This window comes from Dysidea avara, chromosome 9, assembly GCF_963678975.1.
Source record: "Dysidea avara chromosome 9, odDysAvar1.4, whole genome shotgun sequence".
In the NCBI taxonomy this organism is placed as follows: Eukaryota; Metazoa; Porifera; class Demospongiae; order Dictyoceratida; family Dysideidae; genus Dysidea; species Dysidea avara.
Genome location: NC_089280.1, coordinates 35,843,096 through 35,868,090, shown reverse-complemented (window position 1 = coordinate 35,868,090; position 24,995 = coordinate 35,843,096). Strand labels below are relative to the sequence as shown.

The 24,995-nt window shown below is 38.2% G+C and overlaps 2 protein-coding genes and 1 long non-coding RNA gene across 7 annotated transcripts in view; all 3 read left to right on the top strand.

Moving 5' to 3' along the window:
- LOC136266992 (guanine nucleotide exchange factor VAV2-like) overlaps positions 1-6,121 on the top strand; it is a 36,110-nt gene extending 29,989 nt beyond the window's left edge. For both annotated transcript variants that reach the window (XM_066062051.1, XM_066062050.1), the window contains exons 25-34: positions 789-819; positions 874-976; positions 1,047-1,100; positions 1,157-1,227; positions 2,475-2,555; positions 3,855-3,971; positions 4,320-4,413; positions 4,471-4,740; positions 5,470-5,544; positions 5,916-6,121. In XM_066062051.1, the coding sequence (XP_065918123.1) occupies positions 789-819; positions 874-976; positions 1,047-1,100; positions 1,157-1,227; positions 2,475-2,555; positions 3,855-3,971; positions 4,320-4,413; positions 4,471-4,740; positions 5,470-5,544; positions 5,916-5,969 (950 nt within the window). In that variant the 3' untranslated portion in view covers positions 5,970-6,121. The remainder of the gene's footprint in view (positions 1-788; positions 820-873; positions 977-1,046; positions 1,101-1,156; positions 1,228-2,474; positions 2,556-3,854; positions 3,972-4,319; positions 4,414-4,470; positions 4,741-5,469; positions 5,545-5,915) is intronic.
- A 461-nt stretch (positions 6,122-6,582) lies between these two features.
- Positions 6,583-7,668, top strand: LOC136266497 (uncharacterized). Its single transcript, XR_010706137.1, has 2 exons — positions 6,583-6,924; positions 7,377-7,668. It is a non-coding gene; the product is annotated as an uncharacterized lncRNA (long non-coding RNA).
- A 2,614-nt stretch (positions 7,669-10,282) lies between these two features.
- On the top strand, positions 10,283-18,523 carry LOC136267199 (uncharacterized). 4 transcript variants are annotated; one of them, XM_066062280.1, is made up of 5 exons: positions 10,283-10,570; positions 12,270-12,956; positions 17,518-17,614; positions 17,738-17,804; positions 17,867-18,523. In XM_066062280.1, the coding sequence occupies exons 2-4, from the start codon at positions 12,470-12,472 to the stop codon at positions 17,760-17,762; spliced, it is 609 nt and encodes a 202-aa protein (XP_065918352.1). In that variant the 5' UTR covers positions 10,283-10,570; positions 12,270-12,469; the 3' UTR covers positions 17,763-17,804; positions 17,867-18,523. The 4 variants fall into 4 exon arrangements, 2 of the variants coding, with proteins under 2 accessions (XP_065918352.1, XP_065918351.1); XR_010706574.1 differs by lacking the exon at positions 10,283-10,570 and having other exon boundaries at positions 11,604-12,956; positions 17,867-18,122; positions 18,171-18,523; XR_010706575.1 differs by lacking the exon at positions 10,283-10,570 and having other exon boundaries at positions 11,604-12,956; positions 17,698-17,804.
- Positions 18,524-24,995: the final 6,472 nt, after the last annotated feature.

Sequence of the window (24,995 nt, the reverse complement as noted above, 5' to 3'; positions counted from 1 at the left end):
TTCCAGTGTTATTTATTGTGTTGCATGTATTCATGTGGTCATAAACACAAGACAATCACAATGAGTTGTTGAAATGTTTGAGTGATCAGAGGGGGTTGGTCACATGGTCACCAGTATTGGCTAAGTGTGATTACACCACCAAATATGGTACTTCAAATTAACATGTTATTATGAAGTCAGCTCCTCTGGCTGGGTCTTGGTTTTGTGTGATAAACAAATCCTTTTAGGAGGCTTTTGTGAGGGTTGCTGTTGGCCCAGTTGTGATTGTGGCCATGCTAATTGGTTGTGCTACAGAGTTGTGATAATGTTGAGGGTGGCCTTGGTGTTATTGTAGTTCAACGATGAATAAAAACACTACCAGCCTCCTCTGAACCATTTAGTCATTGGCTGAAGGACAACACTTTAGTGTGGAATCAACTTGATTGGGTTGATCATTGCTATTAGAGGCTAATACTCATAATGTCTCCTAGCTAAAAAGTGACCATAGTTCTTTTAAAATGTGTTTGTCGGTATTAGGGACGGGGCGAAGCTTCAAATGTTTCGTGGATTCAAAGGTTAAGTAAACTTCAAGGTATCCTTTGAAGCTTTGCAATGCGTATGTGCCATTGTTATATATCTATTGTATTTCATCAATCAAGAAGGTTTTCAGCACCCCCAAAAGCTTCTACACCTTTCAATACAAATCCATTGAGCTCATGTGCACACTTCCTGCACACTTCCAACCTCCTCTGTCTAACTAACACTTCTCTTTCCACTTATCATATTAATATGGTGTTTATTGTACACAGGGAAAGGAAAGATCTATGTTGCTAAAATGAGGTGAGGTGTGGTCACTTACTGCTCTTGGCTATTAGCACATTGCATGTACATCAGATATGATGGTAACCCACTGAAGGTAAGGAGGGGTCACTACTTGTCTTTTGATAAGGATGAGAAACTGGAGATCTTGGATCAGTCAGATAATGAATGGTGGGAGGTGAGCATACGTCTGTGTGTGCGTATGTACATGCCATTGTACAGTTAACTCTGATGTGTTCATTGTCTAGGCCATCTCTTTAACAAGTGGTAACAGAGGCAAAGTCCCTGCTGCATATCTGAAGGTACTTCTACTGGTCTTGTTTATGTGTAGTGTTTGAGATACTCTTGTATACAACAGTTAGATGAATATGAGAACTTCACTAAAAGGTTTGACACTACTGATGCTGGTAAAGATAAACTACATCCACAGTAAGTGTTGTTTTGTGCATCACATTAGCCATATACTAGGATAATGTCTCTAAATATTGTTGACAATTTTTCATCATAACATAATAATTATAAGGTCGTAATATGTTCCAGGATTATTTTCCCTGTAGTAGTGACCCGGCCGGTCAAAAAATATAAGTTATCTCAGGGTTCAGTTACAACTGTACTTTCGAGTGTTGTATTAGAGTACATGTGACTGTTCTATTAGAGTATCACAACTGATTGTAAGAAAAATGTCACCACACATGTATTGTAATTGAATTACATGATAATTCCATAATAATTACATGATGTACAACAGCAGCTACTTATTTACTAAGAATACAGCAAACAGTACACAAGTACATAATAAAGCTCTACTAGGGCTCTGTGGAGCTGAATAGATGAATTGATTATCTGACAATAAATACAACTAACCTTCATGATGGCTATTATAACTAAATCCTATGGCAGAATGTACAGTACCCCCCTCCCCTTGGAGGATTTGGGGATTTTGTGGCAAAAAGAAAGGTGTAGCTTGATTACATAATCATTATAATCTTGGTCATTCAGATGGCCTTAACCCACACACAATACTATGATGCAAATATTGTGGTTAAACTTTCGTGGTACAACAAAGCATAACAGCACCAGCCCACTGAAACAAGGCATTCCCAATAATTTTAGTTGGACGTGGCTCAGGACTGCTGCAAGGCATAGACTATGAGGTTTGTGTGCTAGGCTAGATTATGACACGTACCAAAGATCCTTTACACCCCTATTAATTACACAATCAATTGGTACAGTGGGTGTGGCTGCACGTAAACATACACAAAACAATACACACAGTTTTGTGCATACCTACAGAGTGCTACAACACACCTTACTGATAATTAGGTGTGTGAGTTATCAGTGACACACAATCCCAATAAGTGAGTGTGGCTCACTAAAGAAGCTTGGCTGCTACAAAACTAGGTTACCTGACAGACACATAGCTAGCAATATTCACTAGAAAACTTTCATGGTTTCTTACAGAGCTGCAATCCATGAAAGATTTGTCTATTAAAACTTTTCCCCTACACAGTACATCAATTAATGCTACAATCTTGTTGTTATTATTGTTTATCAAAATCATCTGATTGTACTACATGTTCAATGTCATTGTCACTCCCTGCTATACAGGTCATAGTGGAGTAGTGATGTAATTGATGGTACACACTTAACACTGTTCTATTTCTTACCCTCCACAGAAACTCAAACCCCAACTTGTCTCCGAGAAGCCCACAATTACAGAGGCTACCGACAATTGACAGCCTTGATGGTCATTCATGGTGGGCATCATATAGATATCATAAATAGTTATTAGTTTTTAGTGGATCAATTTTACATAAAACTTGACCATCAATTATCTTTACCAATTGATGTGCTTAAATTGGGAATTCAGTCATGTTAGACCAGATAGTGGAGGAGGTGTCTGTTATGAATAACACCAAGAGTTAATAATAAGAGAGGAGAGTTCTAACGCCGTATAGTCCTGTAATAGATGATTGCGCAGAAGTTAAATGGCTTCTTTTCCGCATAACGTACAGACTGGCTAGTATATTCTCGCATTTAACCACAAAGGCTATCCCAGACATAAGGGCATGCATTCAACTCGATGTTCAATTTCGCCACGAAGAGCATCGCTCTGTTGCGTAAAGAAGTGTGGCTGTTAACCTCGAAGATAACTCTGGGGGAGAGCGTCTGAGAAACCAATAAACACTGAACCAAAGGCGGAGTATCGCTTCGAATTTTCACTGCGTCGCCATGTTACCCTACCTTTGAGCATTCTTGAATTGAAGGAGTACTGTTCCCTGTACATACAGCTCAGTCTTTAGTTCAGTCTTCGAATATTCTCGAGGATTCATCACGGTGCAGCTAAACTAATTGCGGTAAGGAAACGAACAAATACTAGAACCCTATACATTACACGGAAAGGAAGCCGTTTAACTTCTGCGCAATCTATTACAGGCCTATGTAGCGTTAGACACTCTCCTCTCTTATTATTAACTCTTGATAAGACTATATATGGAATATAACTTCACAAATGTTGTTAAATGTAGTGTTGCACTGATAATCGGATCAGTTATCAGAAAAACCATACATTGGTTGTGTTTTTTGTATATCAGTATCGGATCAGCACCATGATGAAAAGCAGCAGATACAGATATATGGAAGTACATGCTCATGTGCACCAGATGATGTTTACAAATGCATTGAGTTGTACATTATTAATGCTGCAGTGTACTATCAGCTGTTGTTGTAGCAATACTACCACTATATATAAACAAGCTAAATTGGTCCTTCACAATCAAATTTCTAGTAAAAATTGCTACAAGATAGACATGCTGTGCTATACCAGATCAACTACGTTTATTAGTTTGAAGATATTATCCAATATCGGTTATTGGAATATTGGCAAAATCACATGTCGGTGCAACACTAGTTATATGAAAAGATTATTGAGTGCTCGTAATGTTAATGATCAAGTCATTGACCTATGGGCTGCGTACAAGTTATCAAGTAATAGTAATGATAAGTACAAGTATTTATTACAACTGTTGTGTTACGTTATATCTGACAATGTGTAGGTTTGTTCACCGTCTATCACGTATTGAAGCTGAGAACATGTTGAAGGACCTTCAAGATGGCGTCTTCTTGATAAGAGAGAGTGATCAGAGAAGGGGAGAGTATGCTATCGGTCTAAGGTAACCTTGTTGTGTTTGACTACCACACACCCAACTTATCCAGCAGTTGTTGATATGTTGTAGTGGCCAAATAAGTTCTTTCTAAAATGTGTTGTTATGTACTATCAAGGTTGGGAAAGTGATTGTGTGTGGAAGACCATTATTTATTCAAATAAAAAGCTTGTCTTAAATGTAATATTTAAGACACCGGTATGTTTAACGACATAGTAACAACTATGTTCAGCTAAGCTCCTGCATTAAAAAAGTTACTAAAAATGGAAACTCAGCTGAACACAAACAGTTTAGCTGCATGGAGATAGCTGTGTTGTAGAAGGTTAAAAGGTCATGTGTAGTTTCTGATTACCCCAGGTGGAGACATCATCCAAAGCATATCAAAATATCTGTCAATCCTCATACCAACCGTTACTTTGTGTCTGATGCTAAAGACTTTGACAGTGTCTCTGTAAGTGTAACACACACAACACACACACACACACATTAAAGTTCTACTATATTATAGGATCTAGTCCAGTATTACCAGGAGCACTCACTGGGTTTCAGTTTCCCTGGTGTGGACACTACACTACGTTACCCATACTGGGATGTACACCAGAGACAACAGCAGCCACCACCACCACCTACACCTCAGAAACCACAACCAGCACCAAGACCTCCTATCCCCCCCATCCCCCCTGGAAGACCCCCCATACCCCCTACACACAATACTGTGGTTTACTGTGAGGCAATGTACAACTTCCAAGCAGAATATCAAGAAGAGTTATCTCTTGAAGTAAGTTAGGGATGTGTTAGGGGGACCCTGGTAACCACAATAATAAATTTTTGACATAACATATAACAACAAAATTTGGTGGTAAACTAAATTTGGCGATGTGTCACTAAACCGCCAAATTTAAAATTTGTATATTATTTTCTTATTTTGTTTCCAAGCGTTTGATAGCAGTTGTTGAGGTAGGTTTCATCAAACCAAGTGTGGCTTCTGGATACTACCTTACTGGTAAATTAGTATGGTTCCATGCATGCAAATGGGTGTGGCTCACGACAGGAGCTGCCTGCTGTAAGACTAAAACTTATACTCGATTAGTGGACATGTCTTCGTATGCCTACAGATGATCTTAATAAGTGGGTGTGGCCCACAAAAGAAACTAGGCTGCAGCAGGACCTTTAAAGCAGCATGACCTTACATGGTTTCAATCATAAAAGCAACCTGTCCAGACTGATGCATGTGGTGACTGGATTCAACATACATGTTCGCATGTAACGGTACACCGCCAATTTTTCTGTGATAGCATATTAGTATCACCAGTATTTGTTGTTATATCATAACGTGATGATTGTAGTTTTGCATCTCCAAGAGACTTGCCATTTTAAGCTTCATTACAAATTGTAGACTTAGTTGAGATTTCCTACTGTTTCTGTTATATTTAGTGTATACCAAATGTTGTGCCATGTGTAATAGATACTTGCTGTCTATATAATGGATGTGTTTTATTACTGTTAGAAACATTGTCATGTCAGATTAGTAAGAAAGGACACATCTCGACAACAATGGTGGCTAGGAGAATATAAGGGACAGGTAATCTGTGCGTACGTGTGTGTGTGTGTGTGTAGTGGTGCGTGTGTGTACTGTGTAGTGGTGTTTGTGTGCGTGCGTGCGTGTGTGTACTGTGTAATGGTTCGTGTGTGTGCGTGCATGTGTGTGTGCGTGCATGTGTGTGTGCGTGCATGTGTGTGTGCGTGCATGTGTGTGTGCGTGCATGTGTGTGTGCGTGCATGTGTGTGTGCGTGCATGTGTGTGTGTTTAGACACAATGTTCCACTGAGTATCAGATCAAAATTTGGCGGGTAGTTAACAAATGTGGCTATACAATTAACATCATTATTCTATGGTAGCTGTAGGCTACATGGTAATACTATAACTACATGTTACATCATTTTGTTTTTACAGACTGGATTGTTTCCTTCAAATTACGTTCGAGAACTACCACCATCTGGACACTAGTGGACATACACACACACAAATGTACACTTATATAATATTGTGTATTTCTTTTGTTTGTTTTTTAACTTCATTTCATTGTGGTATAAAGTTATCATGCATTAAATATAACCAAATGGAGTATTTTTTATAATTCATTACTACTATTTAACACAGTAATGTTGTAGTGAGATAGGAAATCTCTACCACAAATATACTGGCACCAAGTACAGCAGTGGGTAAAAAGTTGTCTCTGATAAGCACCAGTGGGAAGATGTACCAGACTAACCCTAATAATAATAATACAGACTATTTACATATCATTCTTGCATCCAATTAACAGATACTTTGTTTATAAACAGCTAAACGGACCCAGTCCTCCCTATTAGAGCATACAGTATAGACTAACAGTGCCACTTTGCACTAAGTAAGTAGATGAGTTACCCTGCACAACGGTTCGCTTTTCTGTTGTCAGACTTGTATACTATCCTGACCTTAGCCAGTACAATCATCATTTCCTTATTCCAATATTGTGATTCTCAATGGGTTGGCACTGCTGTGCCTGATTGGCTGGATTTATTTGTTAAAGAAAATTATATGCATGGCCAAATCTCTCCAATACTTGTTGCCCTTTGGACTCTATCAAACATCTGGATTTGCAAGAGATTGAAAGCAGAGTTAGCAGACAATTGCAAAGGAGCACATGTGAACCATTCAAGCATAAGTCTATGTATTTTTTCCTACGTAATTTCCTTGCCACGCCCACCATAATTGTTTCCGTGTATGTACCAAGGTATATACGAAGAGACGTAATGAACTTTTACTGCTGAAGATATACAACTGTTGATTGGATGCAAGTGTGATTTGTAAACAGTGGGTGTGTCTGCTAATTTGTTTTTTGGGGGACAGACAAGGCTGAAGACGACCTGAAGGACGAAGAAGCCGAGATACTTGGTGTACGAACTCGACCTCGACCTAGGTGAGAATTTAATAATGTATTGTAAGTTGCCTCTGTATAATCATAGATAATGTCCATGGTATAATCACGTCCGATTGAACACATCACCTCCGGGCGAATTTTTTTTTTTTGGACGCACTTCTGACTTAGAAAATTTTTCATGTTTTGTGAACTTACCGTTTTTCTTTGTTTTACGGAAAGCAACATTGATGTTTTCGGATAAGGAAAAGGTCACACTGAAACTATTAGCCCTAGGGGCGGATCCAGGGGGGTTCAAAGGGTTCCATGGAACCCCCCTTTTGAAAGAGACTCTCTTACTCGAGATACTCTGCAGTCAAATTGAGATACTCTAATAGAGCAGTCAGCGTAGCAAGTTATGTATACAGTTGTGAATAAGGAAATGTAGTTAGTGAGGGTATCTAATTGTCAGCAGGTGATGACTTTTTTTCCTTTTTTTTGTATTCAATTTACAGCTAGGCTGAAGTTACAATTCCAAAGTGGAACCCCCCTTTTTAAAAGTCTGGATCCGCCCCTGAGCCCCCCCTGTGTATTTAGTGTGTTGGTCGTCTTCAAAGACATTGTGAACAAAGGACGAGACCTACCTGAATGGATATTTCTTCCCTGCCGTCCGCCTGTCATCTCACAACACTTGTTGGGAACTGAACTTGAACATGCATACACTTTGTATAACACTGTACTATGTACTCTAGGTTAGGCATTAGTATTCTTCCGTTTCTTGTAATTATCTCATGTGTGTACTACATAGTTATGGCTTCAGTAGCATGAAGGGATTGTCACTAGTTATCACTCTTGTTATCACCTTCGATCGAACCTACTATCGTCAGCCCCGCAACATAACATGCATGTTAGTGCATGATCCTTATGTCTTCTTTTAACTATGTACATATAGTGAAATAATGAACATGCAGTGTTACTTAAACTACATGCAAGCTGAGGCAATACCTCAGTACATGACAGGTAGTGTACACATAGCACAGTTTCAGTATGCTATGCACTAATGTTGTAGTGACACATAGCTATACCTGTTGCCATACAAACCCCATGCAGGTGTTTAAACAATATCATTAATTGTCCTATCCGGCATTAAGGTAATGTGTGATTCTTTAAGCAGATCTAGATCTAAAGTGAAAGGATGTAAACAGGATTAGTGAAATAGTTGTGTGAGGTCAAGCAATTGCACACACAGTTCCTCAGTGTAAACTATGGTATCTGCATGATGCCAGTAGTAATATCACTTTTCAGATGCACAGTAGTACCTGCTCATGCAATCATGCAATTACGTTGTTTCTTTTCTACAGCAGTATAATGTCATACAGCTGCAGATTAAGTGTGAAAGAAGCTTTTACCTAGAGACAGAACAACACACTATGTTGGCAATTCACCTGCACTACTACAAAAGTGCTATAAGAGTCCCTATGATGAGTCTATGTACCAGTGCTGAAAAACTGTGAGCATAACAATTTGTGTATAAAAAAATTGTATGGAACAAAAAGGTGCATCAAAAATTCCCAAAAGTGAAAAAAAGCCTATAAAAGCATGTATTGATTTGCTACAACAATACTCGCATTGCCAGATGACCTGCAGACCACACCATGATAACAACCAAGCATTAAACATCAGTACCATTCATTCATGCCCTGCAACATGAATGGTGATATCGTTTTTAATGCCGCCATCTTGCAAAGTATACCAAAATTACTCCAGAACTGCAGTAGCTAAACTACTGTAGTAATACAATGCACATGCAGGTGTGAACAATGTGGATGGTTCTAGTAGTACCTGTCGTATTATGTAGGCTATACATGGAGCATCATTTGATAATATTTTGACCACAAAACTTTATTGGTACCTGCCCTACAATGCAGAAGTTACCACATTGTAACAATACTACACTCCCTAATGTTCCCTTTACTACACTACAACCTGTACCTAGATCCTATTGTCATCACCTCTATAACCTCCCTACATTTACAGCACTACTATACTGTATGATATTTTGAGTAAGCTAGCTACTACTCACTATTATTACCTATTGTCATCACCTTTGTACAGCTACTACTAACTATTATCAACCAATGCGGTGGAGGACACCTGCATAATCTGGACACTTGGTATTGGTCCTAAAGTATCCCTTAACATGTAAACTGACCTGGAAAATCAGGAACCTTGATAATCAGGACACACTTGGTTAGTCCCAAGGCATAGGCGGCGGAAGGGGGGGGGGGGGGGGGGGGGCTAGGGGGCTAAACCCCCCCCTCAGAATGATATCACACCGAAATGATCTTTCTTGGAGTGGGGCTGAAAACCGTGATAAAGATCGAGATACTCTAATAGAGCAGTCACTCTAATAAAGTAGTGAGTGTGTAGCGAGCTATGTAAGGATTTTTATGTAGTTTATCAGCTAGAAATGGTAGCTGGTGAGGTGGAAAGCTCTTGTCAGTTGGTTGTGACCTTTTTTTGTTTTGTTTTTGGTCTCACCTTACCAAACTATAGAAATAAGTCTGGGTCAGCCCATGCAGCCCCCCCTCATATCAACTACTTCCTCCGCTGCTGTCCCAAGGTGTCCTTACTACACAGGTTTCACTGTAGAGTGAGAGAAAAATAGCATGAAAAGAACATAACAGAAAACCTGTTAGCTACCAAAAAGGCTGCCAAAATGAAAAAAAAAAGTAGTAGCAAAAAGGTTGAAGAAAAAAGTTATAATCAAAAGGTTTAAAAATGGAAAAAAAAAACAAAAAAAACAATGACACAACTGGGAAGTGAACTCACAACCTTCAAGCTTCACGCTCTACCGCTTGTACAAAATTTCACTTGTGGTTACAGTGTCGTTAAATGTTGTTTATAAAAGCATGCTTAAGTTGAATGGCAATAGGGTGTTTACTTGCGGTTTGCATGCGGTTTACAGAAAGAATTCAGGCAAATTTTTGCTCTACACCATTGCACTAAATGCGCTGTAAACGACGAACGACGGCAGCTAGAGCCTTCATTTAAATACTAGGTTATTCCTGGATGATGAGCGCTTTGTTTGATGCCAAAAGCGCTTCGACACGTGCATAATGCGTGAACTCAAATGGAATGCAGACAGACAGACAGACGGCTTTTCAGCTTTATATAATATAGAAGATACTCACGGTGTGGCGCGCCGGCTTCTTGGGCCGCACGACACACTACCGTGTGTCTTGATTACTGTTTGAAAATTAAAGGCCAAAAGTAGTTAGTGTCTCATCTCAATGTGAGCACTCATAGCTAACACAAAGTAAGTTTTATCAGTAAATTCAAAGGTAATGGTTAGCTAATAGCTACAAGGATTTATTTATTTATTTAAAATGATTCAAGGTAATGTATCAGTAGTGAAAATCTCATAATAGCTATATTATGAGTTATTTCTTGAAACTAAATAACTACGTACTCAAAATTTTCTAAAAATCTCATAATGTAATTTGCTAACTTCATTGACTAGCTATAAGCTATAACAATAAAATGATCAAAATGGAGAGATATGGAGGGTGGACTGCAATGGTGGAATGGAATAGTGGAATGGACTGGAATAGTGGAATGGACTGGAATAGTGGAATGGTGGACTGAAATAGTGGAATGGACTGGGATGGTGGACTAGAATGGAATGGTGGAATGGAGCAGTACTTAGGTAAATTTAATAAGTGCTCATCTCTTTATAAAAACAGGGGCGAATACAGGGGGGTCAAAGGGGGCTCTTGCATGACCCCCCCCTCCAAAATTTTTTAGTATACTAAGATCGAGATACTCTAATAGAGCAGTCACTCTAATAAAGCAGTCACAGTATTAGAACAGTGTGTAGTGAGCTATTTAAGGATTTTTATGTACTTTATCAGCTATAAATGCGTGGTTGGTGAGGTGGGCAGCTATTGTTAGCTGGCTATGACCTTTTTTTTTTTTTTGGTCTTATATAATTACCTTATCAAACCAGAGACAATGTAGTGCCTCAGTTCATTTTTGACCCCCCTTTCCTAAAGACCACCTCTTTATAAGACCATTTACTTTAATGTTTAAATTGCTGTTTTAGGGTGTATCCCTATAGGATGGTCTTACTGATTACTTGTGCACCACATGCCTAGAAAAGTGATATCTGATTTGCAATACAGCAGTATACCCAGTGGTGGATCCAGGGGGGCACGTGCAAACCCCCCATCCCCTTCAAAAAATTGCATACAAGATTGAGATACTCTAATAGAGCAGTCAATCTTTTTTTTCTCTCTCTCTCTCAGCAATGTGCCCCCTTTTCCAAACTCTGGATCTTCCCCCGATATCCCATTTAAAAACAGCTTTGCTGTACAAAAATGACATGCCCATCAAACTCTGATAACTAAAGGAGCTAATATCTTGTAAGGCCAAGAAATGAATGTTAATACTGGCAACTGACTGGCTAAAAAGTTTGGTCCTTTATTATTGACTTGTGTAGAGTCTTGCTGCATTCCTAAATAATTCCCTGTAATTGGCTAGTAATTCAACCGCCTTTTTCTCCTCTACAATGACTATTGGAAAGATACCAATTTATCAGCCTTTACAGGGAATCAATTAGGGCGGAATGCAGTCAGACTGCATATACTTAGTAATCATGCAGTATATATTAACATTCATTTCTTGGCCTCACCAGATATTAGCTCCTTTAGTTGCTAGTTACTTTTAGTTTCGTGGTCACATCTTTTTTGTAGGTGCTGAGCGCGAGGCTGAGCGATAATATCGATAGTTCGATACTCGCGATCAAAAAATGATACTACTTTACAGGATTATCAATAACTACTTCAATTCAGATTTTTCCAATCTATATACCTACTCCAATACCACCATTACAAGGAGACATCAGTTTAAGCTTTTCAAATGTCACTCAAGATTAAACTGTCAATCAAAATATTTTTTAATAGGTTAATTAATGATTGGAACGCTTTGCCTGCAGTTGTAGTTAACATAAATTCTGTAAATAATTTTAAATCCTTATTAGATAATCACTTATTTGACTCGAGATTTACTTTTGTATAATGGTTAATTGTACTATTGTGTGCAGATCCAGTATATAGGCTGTGCCTTTACCGGTATGTTAGCTAATCATAATCAAAATCAAATCATTATCGCGATATGATAATTACAGCTTACCATTGTGATATTGCTGTAAGATGTTACCAACTGTTTTGTAACTCTTTAGGCTTGCTTATTCGCGAAATGTTTGGTTGCAAGGCTATAACAAGCTGTGTAAGCACAAAACCGCGGGAATGAAGTTGTTTGGTGCTATAGTGTTCTATGTTACCTGGCCCTAATTGTGTGTTTTTGATTCTACAAAGCCATCTTACTATTCTCAAAGTCTTCATTAGTCGCAAGGATTACCAGGAAACCAAGCCAGGCTGATTTTAGCCAGACGGACGTGACGTCTCTGTCCCTGAAGATCCTGACCCCCAGATGCATACGCTGCTGTATCGTGGCTTAGTTTCTTTTAACGGTACCACCAAAGGTCAGAAAACTATTGTACTTTAACTGCCTGCTCTCGTGTTTTATTAATACTAGAATTGTCACCATGGCAACCCCTCATACTAAGAGGAAACAACCTCCAATAAACTCTCCAGGTGATACTTCAACAATTTATCCAATTTGTTTGGATCCTATTATTGATGCCACTGAAGACACAGAGGGGCACGAGGCAATTTACTGTGAAAGTACTTGTAATGCTTGGATCCACCGGCAATGTGCCGGATTCTCACAGACACTGTACAAAATGTTTCAAGAAGGAGAAGATCCTTTTTACTGCCCACACTGTCATCTAAGCATTCAAGAAAATCAATTGCAAGAATTAAAATCTACCGTTGATGATCTCATTCAAGAAGTGACAGCTCTGAAAGTTTCAGCATCTCCAACCAACGAGGTTATTAACCCTCAAGGCTCTTCCCCTGAGTCACAACTGGACATACAGTCAACTCCTGTTGTGTCTGTCACCAACAGGCAGACACAGTCAGCAACAACCGCTAAAAGGTTTGACAAGGCAGATGATAAAGCACAAGGAGATCGTAAGTTTAATGTAGTGATTTATGGAATAAATGAATGTAGTAAGGGGACTCCTAGGAATGAACGGCTCACTCACGACTTAGATAAAGTTACATCCATTGTTACAGAAGGTGAAAACTCCATCAATCCCCTATCTATTCGTCATCTACTGAGACTGGGTCACTTCTTCTAAAAGAGAGGTGGTCTCTAATCCAAAAAGTCATTAGAATTCGTTATAATAAGATTTTTGTCCAGAACAAACTACATGGCCAAATCATTAACTCCTCATTCATCCTTTCCCAATCTCCACAAACTGAAACTGCAATGGAGTCCTCCAACAATTGACTAGTTCCTGGTACACCCTACAACACTTCTCTTAATTTAATAAATGATTCAAATGCTTTTACCAATGATAACTCTGACATAATTTCTAGTGACGTCAATACTGGAAACAGCATCAATAACTTACATGATTTCAATCAACATTCTATCCCACATGACACTCAACCAAATGATCTGCACATTTGCTTAATGAATGCCAGAAGTCTTGTCAACAAACAAACTATCCAATTTCCAATCTTTTATTTGTTCATCTGATTTCAGCATTTTGTGTATCACCAAGACTTGGTTATCTAAAGATATATTTGACAATGAAATAATACCCAGTGGCTATACCATTTATCATAAAGATAGAGATTCTAGAGGTGGGGGTGTTTTACTTGCTGTAAAGGATAACATCACTAGTAGTCAATTGTCATCCTCACCTCATGTTGAAATCCTAACTGTTCTCATCTCTACATCAAATCCATTTATAGTCAATGTTGTTTACATTCCTCCAAACTCTTACCATGAATCGCTGCATAGTTACCTTACCAACCTAGTCAACGAATCAAGTCCAATTATTCTCTTGGGAGACTTCAATCTCCCTGATGTCAACTGGGCCACTTATAGTGGATCCTCACCAAAATCTAACAAATTTTGTGACTTACTGTTTCAGCTAAACCTCTTTCAACTGGTTGATGAGCCAACCCACAATCAAGGAAACACTCTGGACTTAATAATCACTAACAATGAAGATATTGTGTACAACATATCTATTCATCCCCATTACCAATCGATATCATCTGATCACTTTATTGTCACCTTAAGTGTTAAGTCACATGCAGACCATATACCCTCACACACTCCACTAGATATCTTTGATTACTCTAAAGCCAATTATCCTGGCCTCATCAATTATCTGTCTCATATTGACTATACTACCTGTGAACAGCTATCTGACATAGACTCTATCTGGCTCTTTATCAAGAACAATATCACTAGGGGAATGGACCTGTTTATTCCTAAAATTAGAACCAGCTCTTCTCAGTTTCCTAAATGGTACACTTCAAATATACGCCATCAGATTAAGTGTGTTCGGACTCTACGAAAGAAATACAAATCTCATCCTACTGATCACAATTTGAATTGTATAAAAACAGCAGAAGATAACCTCCAAAACAGCATCCAACAAGCCAAGGCCAACTTTGAAGCAAATCTAGTCCACAATTTTACCTTCAGTAATGACTCAAAAATATATCAGCATGTAAGAAACATCACTAAATCCGCTTCTATCCCTGCTACAGTCTTCTTTGATGATAGTTCTGCCACCCATGACATTGATAAAGCTACTTTGTTCAACAGGTACTTTTACTCTGTGTTCTCTCAGAGTACCTACTCCTTACCTCTATTTGAAGACATGCCTTCTACAAATTCTACCATTGACTCCATCAATATCACTGAAGACGAAGTCCACACTGCTTACTATCTCTTGACTCTTCAAAGGCGACTGGTATTGATGGAATTAGTCCTGCTGTCCTAAAAAACTGTGCTATTGTTTTAACCAAACCTTTACACTATTTATTTTCATATGCCATTTACCATTGTTGTCTTCCTTCCGAATGGCAGATACATTGCATCACCCCTATTTTCAAAGCTGGCAACAAAAATTGTGTTACTAATTATAGACCTATATCCCTACTCTGCATTGTGTCCAAGGTACTCGAACATATTATTCATGAAAAAGTTACAAAATCTATTTCTAGTCGTATCTCTACCTCACAATTTGGATTCATGAAAGGGCGCTCAACTTTGCAACAACTTCTTATCTTCCTCAAAGATATTTATGAGCACAAAACCCAAACAGACGTAATCTATTTAGATTTTTCCAAAGCTTTCGACCGAGTTCCTCACAATGAACTACTCTTAAAATTGTGGCAAATTGGCATTACAGGCAACCTGTGGTGGTGGTTCAAATGATATCTCTATAATAGATACCAATGTGTACGACTCAATGGTTCCTACTCAACTCTACTTCCAGTTTTATTAGGTGTGCCCCAGGGGAGCATCCTTGGCCCACTTTTGTTCTTAGTTTTCATTAACGATTTGTATCTATCCATTCATCACTCCAATGCTTTATCTTTTGCAGATGACACTAAATGCTACAAACTCATTTTTGAACTACTTGATTCTATCAAACTCCAGGATGACCTCAACTCCTTATTTGACTGGTCTCAAGACTCAAACTTATCTTTTAACACTTAAGAAATTTATTCACCTCTCCTTTAATACAAAGTTCCCAACTTCTTACAACATTGACGATTCCTCGATAACATCTAGTAACACCCATCGTGACCTTGGTATCATTCTATCCACCGACCTGTCCTGGAGAAACCACTATCACCACATTTCATCCAAAGCTTATCGAACCCTAGGATTGCTTAGACGTACATTCAGCCATTCTATTAACACTACAACTAAAAGAACTCTGTACATAGCACTAGTAAGGTCTCAGCTCCTGTATTGTTCCCCATTGTGGCATCCCTACCTTATCCAAGATATCTCTGCTCTTGAAAGAATACAGTGCCGAGCTACCAAATACATCCTCAACGATTATGTTTCTGATTATAAAACTCGCCTTATCAAGCTCAACCTACTACCATTAATGTATATTTATGACCAGTGTGACATTCTGTTTTTCATAAAATCAATTCAAAATCCATCTGATCATTTCAACATCCAGACCTTCATCAAATTCTGTCATCATTCTACTAGGTCTTCTTCCAGTAACAAACTTGAACATGTTTTTACGTCAGCTAATCAACAAAGAAACTTCTACTTCAACAGACTTCCTCGAACCTTCAACAGCTTACCAGTAATTGACCTAACTCAACCCTTTGTTACCATTAAATTTCAACTAACTAAAATCCTATGGCAACATTTTATGAGAAACTTCGATCCAGACAACCAGCATAGTTTCCATTTTACATGTCCTTGTAGCATCTGCTCCAAACATCCCAAGCCACCCAACTTTGATACATTTAGCAGTTAATTGTAATTATATAGTACTTAATTTAAGTTATGGGATCTGGTACTTACCAGATTACTTTTAGTGTAATTGTATACGAACTCACTTTTATTGTTGTGCAACCATGTACACCTGTAACATTGCACTATAAAGCTAATAATTGAATTGAATTGTGTATATTTATCAGCCGCCCACGCAATTAGTAGATCGCTTTGCGAAGGGTCTAGAATTCCACTAAAAATGCTGCTTGAAAAGCTGGCTTAGCTGTTTTATAACTATATACTTGACTTGCTTTATCATGGAAAAGTTTGGCTACAAGGCTGTAACAAAAATTGTAAAAATATCGGCCGCCCACGCAGTTAATTACCTAATTGATACACTTACTGATTTATTTATTTATTTATTTATTATTACTGGGCAGGCAGCTCTGCTGATGTGTCCAGGAAAAAAGGAATTTACAAAGATTTACAAGTATTATAGTATATTCACGTTGAGCTGAATCCTGAAAAACAGCTAAAAATTAAAAGTGGATTTTTCTCAAAAGATTTAACATTTCAGCCAACCAGATGATTATTGGTAACAGCAAAGGTGTCAACAACAGACACGTACAGTTTGGATCCATTACAAGTTTGGGAAAGGGCTATAATTGACAATGTACTTATATGGCTTCCCCATAGGAAATGTATTGTGAAAATTTTGATTGGCCGTAAATATTATGTCAAACATTTGAACAAAAAGATTTTGAAATATTTTTAGCGGGTCAAGCAGTACTACAAATGAACCAAATTTCAAGATCGTGTATAACTGCATCATCTGTGAGTTATTAAATGTTTTTGAGGATTCAGCTCAACATGAACATACTATAGCTAGCTACAATGATTTAAGAGTCTATGGTAATGTTAGTAAGTTATTAGTAAATAAATTCAAATCATCGTGATCAATTATTGCAGTGGGTAAGTTGTTCCATTCATTAATTGTTTTTGAGTAAAAGCTCTGTTGATATGTTACAGTAGATGAATTTGGAATAATGAAGTGTTGGGGGTGATACTGTCTGGTGTGTCGTGTTTGGTGGAGATAGTGATGTGGAATTTCGAGTGCATAATCATTGTGTAATATTTTAAATAGTGTTTGTAATCTTGTAATCATGCGTCTTTTTTTAAGAGTGTCCCATCCTAAAATTTCCAACATAGATGTAACTGAATTATATCTTCCATAATCATTAAGTGCCCATCTTGCAGCTCTGCGTTGTACCTTTTCCAAATGTTGGATATCCCCAGTATGGTGGGGATCCCAGACTGCTGCTGCATATTCCATTGAGGGACGGACCATTGAAAGGTAAGCTGCAGCTTTTACATCTGTACAGCAGGTGCTTAAATTACATTTTAGAAAGTTTAGAGTTCATGTAGCTTTACTTGTAGTGCGAGATATATGTGGTGACCATGATAATTTCTTGTCCAGTAATACACCAAGATACAGATGTTGATCTGCAGTGGATAAGACTAGATTGTTGAGTTGATAATTAAATGTGAGTGGTGATGTAGACCTAGTGAATCGCATTATAGTACATTTGTTTATGTTGAATTTCAGTTGCCATGTTTCTGCCCAATTGGATAATAGGTCAAGATCCTGTTGTAATTGAAGGGTATCCTGTTCAGTATGTATTACTCTATAGAGAAGACAATCATCAGCAAAAAGACGTAATTGCGAGTGAATATTCTTGGAGATATCATTTATGTACAGAAGAAACATTAAAGGACCAAGTACAGTTCCCTTTGGTACACCAGATTGAACTGGAACTGGATGTGAGGAAATACCATTCAGGACTACACATTGAGATCTTCTAGTAAGCCATGTTTCTATCCAATTATAGATGTTGTTGCTTATTCCATAGTGTTTAAGTTTCTTGAGAAGTCTTTGGTGACGGACACTGTCAAATGCCTTGGAAAAGTCTGGTAGGATAACATCAACTTGCCTCTGATGGTCCATAGCAAAGGACAGGTCCTCCACCAAGTCAATTAACTGTGTTATACAAGAATGTTGGGATCTAAAAATATTAATTAAAATGTTATTTGAGTTAAGATGTTCTATGATGGTGTGATATATTATGTGCTCCATTACTTTGGAACAGACAGAGGTTAGAGAAATAGGCCGGTAGTTTGAAGGCTCTGTGCAACTTCCTTTTTTGTGGATTGGACATACATTGGCAGCCAACCAATCAGTTGGTAGGGATCCAGAGTCAAGAGATTGAGAATAAATGATTTGTAAAACTGGTGATATCTCTTCTGCACAATGCTTTAATATATATGGAGATAAATGATCCCGGCTACTGGCTTTGTTGGTATCAAGTGTAGACAGCAGATGTTGTATGCCAGAAACTGTAAATGTAATATTAGGAATACATGGTAATGAACTTCCAGAGTTGGCCATAGGAGGAATATGCGTCAGGTTTTCTTTGGTAAAGACTGATTTGAAGTAGTTATTCAGGATGGTCGCTTTACTTTTAGTATCTGATATACATTGACCATTCACTGTTAATGTAGAAATTTCATTGTTGTCTTTGCGCTTTGCTCTGATATATTTCCAAAATTGGCGACAGTTACCACCAAAGGATGCATCAAATATTCTACTAAAATAGTTATTGTGTGCTGCTTTTAGTTTATTATTGATGAGATTTTTCATTTGCCGATAGGTATTCCAGTCAGTGTTAGAATTAGTTCTTTTGGCCTTATTATATAAACGTTTGCGAACTTTCATATCCTTCTTAATTTGCCTGTTTATCCAGGGTAAGTGATTGCGTGACCATACAGTTTTGTGTGGTATGTGTTTAGAAACTGTCTCACTGATTGCAGTTTTAAATCTTAACCAGTTCTGCTCAACAGATCTCAATAGGGGGTCACTGGTTATGAAGGTGTTTTGGAATTCCATTAGATCACTTTTAATGTTTAAGATATTTGCCTTATAGTACAAGGGTGATTTGTGATCTGTTTTATTCTGTGTAAATTTGCAAGCTGTACTGATACAGAGTGTTATAACTTCATGATCTGATATTCCTGGAGTGACAATAACATCTGTAACATTTTGGTAAGTCGAGAAGACAAGATCAAGTGTATTGCTTTGTCGAGTTGGTGAATTGACAAATTGTTCAAAGCCAAAGTTGTTTACTATATCTAAAAATATGTTATTTACTTCCAATCTATATGTTGGCGGTGAGGTAACCTGACCGCCAATGTCAGTCCAGGATATGCTTGGGAGGTTGAAATCACCCATCATGATAATGTTGAGAAACTTGTTTGAGTTATTTGTTAGTTTGTTTAATGAGTCTTTCAGTTGTAGGATAGAGTGAACAGATGTATTGGGTGGATGATAATATGAACATAGGTGAATTGGTTTTTTTTTAGGAAGAGTTACTTTAGCCCAAATTAATTCAGCATTTGTATTCAGTTCTGGCATCTCAGACATTTTCAGGCTTTTTTCAACACAAATGAAGACTCCTCCAGCACCTTCGGCTCGGTCTTTTCTAAGTACAGTGTAATTAGGGGGAAAGATTTCAGCAGTAAAATATGAGTTATCGAGGTGGGACTCACGTCCACATATAATGTCAGGCTTGTGTTCATCTATTAGAGCTAGAAAACTTGCTTTCTTACTGACACTTCTCAAACTGCAACAATTCAGACTCAATTTATCATTAGAATAATCATCAGTTGCATTACATAATGTGTTGTTAGTTAAACTATTGGAGGGAGAATTATTGGGAAAATGGTCATGTGAATTACCATTGTAGCTATTTAAGTATTCATCAGGAAGACTGTTCCTGATGTCGCGATTGTGCATGTGATGGTTGCTGATCCATTGGTTGTACTGAAACATGTGAAGTGAGAGAACGTTTGAAAACAGAATTGACAATTTCTCCATGTAGCTGGCCATTGACAAGGATACAATTGTTAATGAGCTTGATGTGTTTGCGGTCAAGGTCACTTTGAATCAATGACCAACGTTCTTTTAGTAGTGCTGATTCGATTTTCCTTTCGTCAGGAGATATGTCTGGTTTTATGACCAGAGGAGAGGACAGAGATCTTTTATTGGCAAGAATTGCACTGACATCCATTACACGCTTTAGCTTAATTAAAACTGGTCTGGGCCTTGGTTGGTTTACTTTAAACTTGCCAAGACGGAAACAGTCTATAATGTGGTCAGGATTTATTTGTACGTTTATACCATTGAGAATTTCTAGAACAGCCTTGATGTCCTTTTGCACCCTTTCATGTTTGGGAGTCTTGGTGGGGCTTTCGCCAATGCCATACAGCACAACATTTGACCTGCGGTCAGGAGCCTGTTGGGTAGGGTGTCTGCCCAAGGCATCTGAGGTTGTTTTTATTTGATCAACTAACTGTGACTCCTGGACCTGTAAGTTATTGATTCTGCTAGTTAGATCTAATACAGCCTTTTCAAGTGTGTTGTGTGCAGAGGAAAGTTGTTCTAGGTCTTTCAATGTTGAGGTAGATTGATCAGGTTTGGATAAGCCATAGGCTTGATGTTGTACCCAGTCATTAGTGAGATTTCTAAATCGAGCAAGGCAGCTGTTGACACTACAATAGTATACACTATTGGCAATTGTTGACAGGGTTTCTATTGCATTGTATTGCTCGTTTGTAACACCATCACAATCTGCATGCACCCACATGCAGCACAAGTCACACTGTATAGCTTTCTCATTATTATTATTATTATTGTTTACTGAGCAGTCAGCCCTGCTGGTGTGCTCAGGAATCACATAAACAAATACATTAGGTACAATAATATGATTGGAGTCTAGCTGTAAATAGATCAGTATCTGCAATTTCAATTGTGTCAGTTGGTAGTATGTTCCACTCGTTTATTGTTCTTGAGCATTCTCTGTGCATGCTTTGTTGCATTTACCACAAATATCCAATTGTTTAGATAATACATAATGAGACTTATCTGGCGATTCGTCGACTCCAGGTTTTCTCTTTATGCCTCTAGGACCTGACATCTGATAGCTTCAATTCTGTATTTCAATTAGAGCACCCTGTCGGTAAAAACGAAGAAAAAATAGGTCTAAACACACTGTGGTCAGACAATTGATACAAACTAGCCTGTTAGGTGTACCGTTTTAAACAAGACGATAATACAGTCACGGTACAGCAACTGCGCCGAGACTCTGAACTGTGAATGGTTGTTTGGGTTGTCTCAGGGTTGTTTGAGCAGTCCAAGTACACGTCCTCTTGCCACAGGACTATCCTATAAGGTAATGGAGACGATTCGGCTCTGACAACAGGCCCCAAGTCGAGGAAATGTAGAGCAGAAAAACGAACCATCCACACGCGATCTCGAAAGTTATCTGTCTGATACAAGAAAACCAAGCAAATAGTAAGTTGTTTTGTAGTTAAGGTAGCTAGTTTTGTAGTTAAAGTACTTAGTTTGGTAGTTAAGCTAGTTAGAATTTTGTATAGCATATTTGTTTTAAGTATTATGTGAACACTAATATATCAAACAGTAAATAGTAATCTATGATGGTGTGAATTATGCGTAGCATGCATTGAATTGAAACTTGACTGAAGAACGTTCAAAGTGTGATTATCGTGTTATCAAGACACACGGTAGTGTGTCGTGCGGCCAAGAAAGCCAGCGACACACCGTGAGTATACTATTTACAGGAAGAAAGAAAACAGCTTTTTCATATGTGCATACCTCCATGGCCCCTTCTCCAAAGCACACCATTTTTGCATTATAGCTGTCCCCCAAGTAGGGTACACCACACAGAAAATTTGATTAAATTCGCAACAGCCATTTGCGAGATATGGGCGTTCAAAATTTCGTTTTAATTTCTTCGTTTTTTCTTCTTACGCCGTACGGGGGACTACGGGGGCTTCGATTTCTTTTCGCACACTTAGCAAAACTTTCTATAAAATACAAACGTGTACCTCGATTGCCACAATCTTTGGTACAAATGAAGAGCGTGTAATGGCGGATTCACGTACTAAGTTTGTTGTGAATCTGATAAGGAGTTATGAGTGTTTATTCCTGTAAAAAAAGATCAAAGTTCTGTCACAGCTACAGGGTAAACCAAGTATAGAAATAACTTGAAAATTGGCGTATAGATAGGCTGGTCATCGTAGCAGTGCCTTTTGATAGTTTGAATAGCAATAGATTTACAGCGACAAAGTTATAAAGCAAAAACTAAGCATGTGTAAAATCGCGGGATCGAAATACTCTAATAGAACAGTCACCGCGGGGTAAAAAAGGTGTGCAAAAAATGTCGGAAAAAACAACTTATTTATTTATTTATTGTTACTGGGCAGACGACAATTGCCGATGCGCCCAGGGGGCGATCAACACCCCAAAGAAATCACACATACACATAAGATATACAGCAAACAATTAGATAGACAATAAGTAATTAGTAAATGTATCTATGTTTTCTGATTCTATGACAGATACTGGCAAGCTGTTCCAATCTTTGATTGACTTACCAGAGTTCGAACCAGGGACCTCCATACCTAACACCTGCATCCTTAACCACTGAACCACTGCTACCTTGGCTGATCACCTCACTTAATTTCTGCTTTATAAATGAAATTTCTAATTGAAATCTGCTCATAATCAAATGTTTGTAATTTCATAGATCTACCAATAGAAGTACTAGATTGTTCTAGAACATTCTATGTATGTTCTATTAGAAGTCCTCAAAAAAAATGTGCACTTTATTAGAGTATTACAATAATATTATCAAATATTGAATTAAATCATGCAATAAAATACATTTATAAGTCTGTCTTCAATAATCATCATTGTATCTACATAGAATAGAAGAAATGTGAGTGAAAACAAACCTCAAAGTCAGGTTTTGGGTTGGGGCCTTATAAAGTACAAAAGGAGTGAAATCCACACAAAAACAGCCAAGCAGTGAAAAAATGGTGCGGCCTTAAAAAGCCTGGGTGAAAAAAGTTGTGAAATCAAAGGTGGCGGCCAAGAAATGGCTGCAATGATGTTAATGCTAATAAATTTTAGCTGCTTGGCTGTTTTTGTGTGGATTATTGTATCATGAATAACACTTCAATATACTTTTATATCATTGTGATAACGAATTTTCTACTATCGCTCAGCATTAGTTTTTTGTATAGCCAAATTGTTTTGTGTATGGGATACATATTACTGCATTGTATCATAAATTAGATATCACTCCAGCTTTTCTAGACATACATCAATATGACTGTCTTCTAGAGATACACTCTAAAACAACAATTTAGACAAGAGGTGGAAGGTGGTTTTTATAAAAAGGTGACCACTATATAATTGAAATTACTAAGTATACCGTTCCATTCCACCATTCCATTCCAGTCCATTCCACCACTCCAGTCCACCATTCCACTCCAAATCCAGGCACCCAGATATGGATGTCATGCATCATTGTTTTCCCAAGATGCTGTAGTACTTGTAGGAGCCTAATTCCATTGTTTAGCTCATATTGGAATAATAATTGGAAAGGTTGTTCTCAAGGTAACGTACTTCATAGTTATATGGTTGACAGGTAGTGTAGGACTCTGGAAAGTTGCACAGACTAGATCAATTGGATGTTGAAAGACATGTAGTTTTGACTCCAGAGATGATCTTGTGTGAGCTACCTCCTCTAAGGAAACTATGTTCACTGCCACCTCCTAGCTACATAAATATATAGCTATGTGTTGGCTGTGGTTTTTATGTATTATAGTAGCAGCATCCCATCTCCTTCCTTAATCAACTACCATGTTGTTTATTGTGGTGTGTGTTGATCTCTGCCCACTTATGCTCACCTGCATGGTTTGCATGGAACCTATGTGTCTTATATGAATGTGCAGTGAAACTTCACAGTCTTCACCTAGTGGCCACTTCATTAATAAGACCACCTCATTAAGGTCCCAAACATAGCTAAGGTGTACTTCATGACCTCAATGAGGTCAATGAGGTCATGAAGTACACCTTAGCTAGTCTCGCGTAGCCAGACCCTATTTCTCCGCACGGCGCTTATCGATTGGAAATTATAAGCGCCTGCTTTCGGACCAGGCGCTTATAATTTCCAATCGATAAGCGCCGTGCGGAGAAATAGGGTCTGGCCACGCGAGACTACTTGACATGTAGATCACCTCATTATAGTGACCATGTAAGTAGGTCCCAAATTAGTCTCGCGTGGGCAGTGACGTAGCTACACTGGGGCCTGTGCCCCACCGTCAGCTTTCCAGGCCCCATCGTCAGTAAATGTTGCAAGTCATGTGATTCGACGGGCGACGATTTCTCATAACGCAACCATGCAGATTTTCATGTGAAAATCATCGCTGCAGATACAATTTCATGTTATTTCGCTATTATTAACATCAGCGGACAAAGAAAATTTAAATTCCATTTAATGCCCACTATCACGTGATCGCGAGTTCAAATGTGAATGAGTTGGAGGGAAGATACTCTATAACAGGTGTTGAGTGAGGTGTTCTTGATAGAAGACATGCAAGAGGTTTAGTAAATGAAGTATTCCTTTTAATGCTCACTGCAAAAAGGTTGTGAATAGTGAGCTGCTAGTGATGCTAATAGTGGTTGGAGATTGGACCTATGATACAGTCTATTTCCGGTTGGTTGACTAGAGAGACAAAGTGTTAAAAGTCACGTGCTTGAAAGTAGCCAATGAGATCAGCAGCCTTCAGTTTAAACTAGCGCCATCCGCCTG

Excerpts from the sequence above, each read along its gene's own strand:
- LOC136267199 (XM_066062280.1), top strand. The coding sequence starts at position 12,470 with ATGGCAACCCCTCATACTAAGAGGAAACAACCTCCAATAAACTCTCCA. Across the intron at positions 12,957-17,517 it reads TGATAAAGCACAAGGAGATC|CTCTGCGTTGTACCTTTTCC; the intron begins GTAAGTTTAATG and ends CCCATCTTGCAG. Across the intron at positions 17,615-17,737 it reads GAGGGACGGACCATTGAAAG|TAATACACCAAGATACAGAT; the intron begins GTAAGCTGCAGC and ends TTTCTTGTCCAG.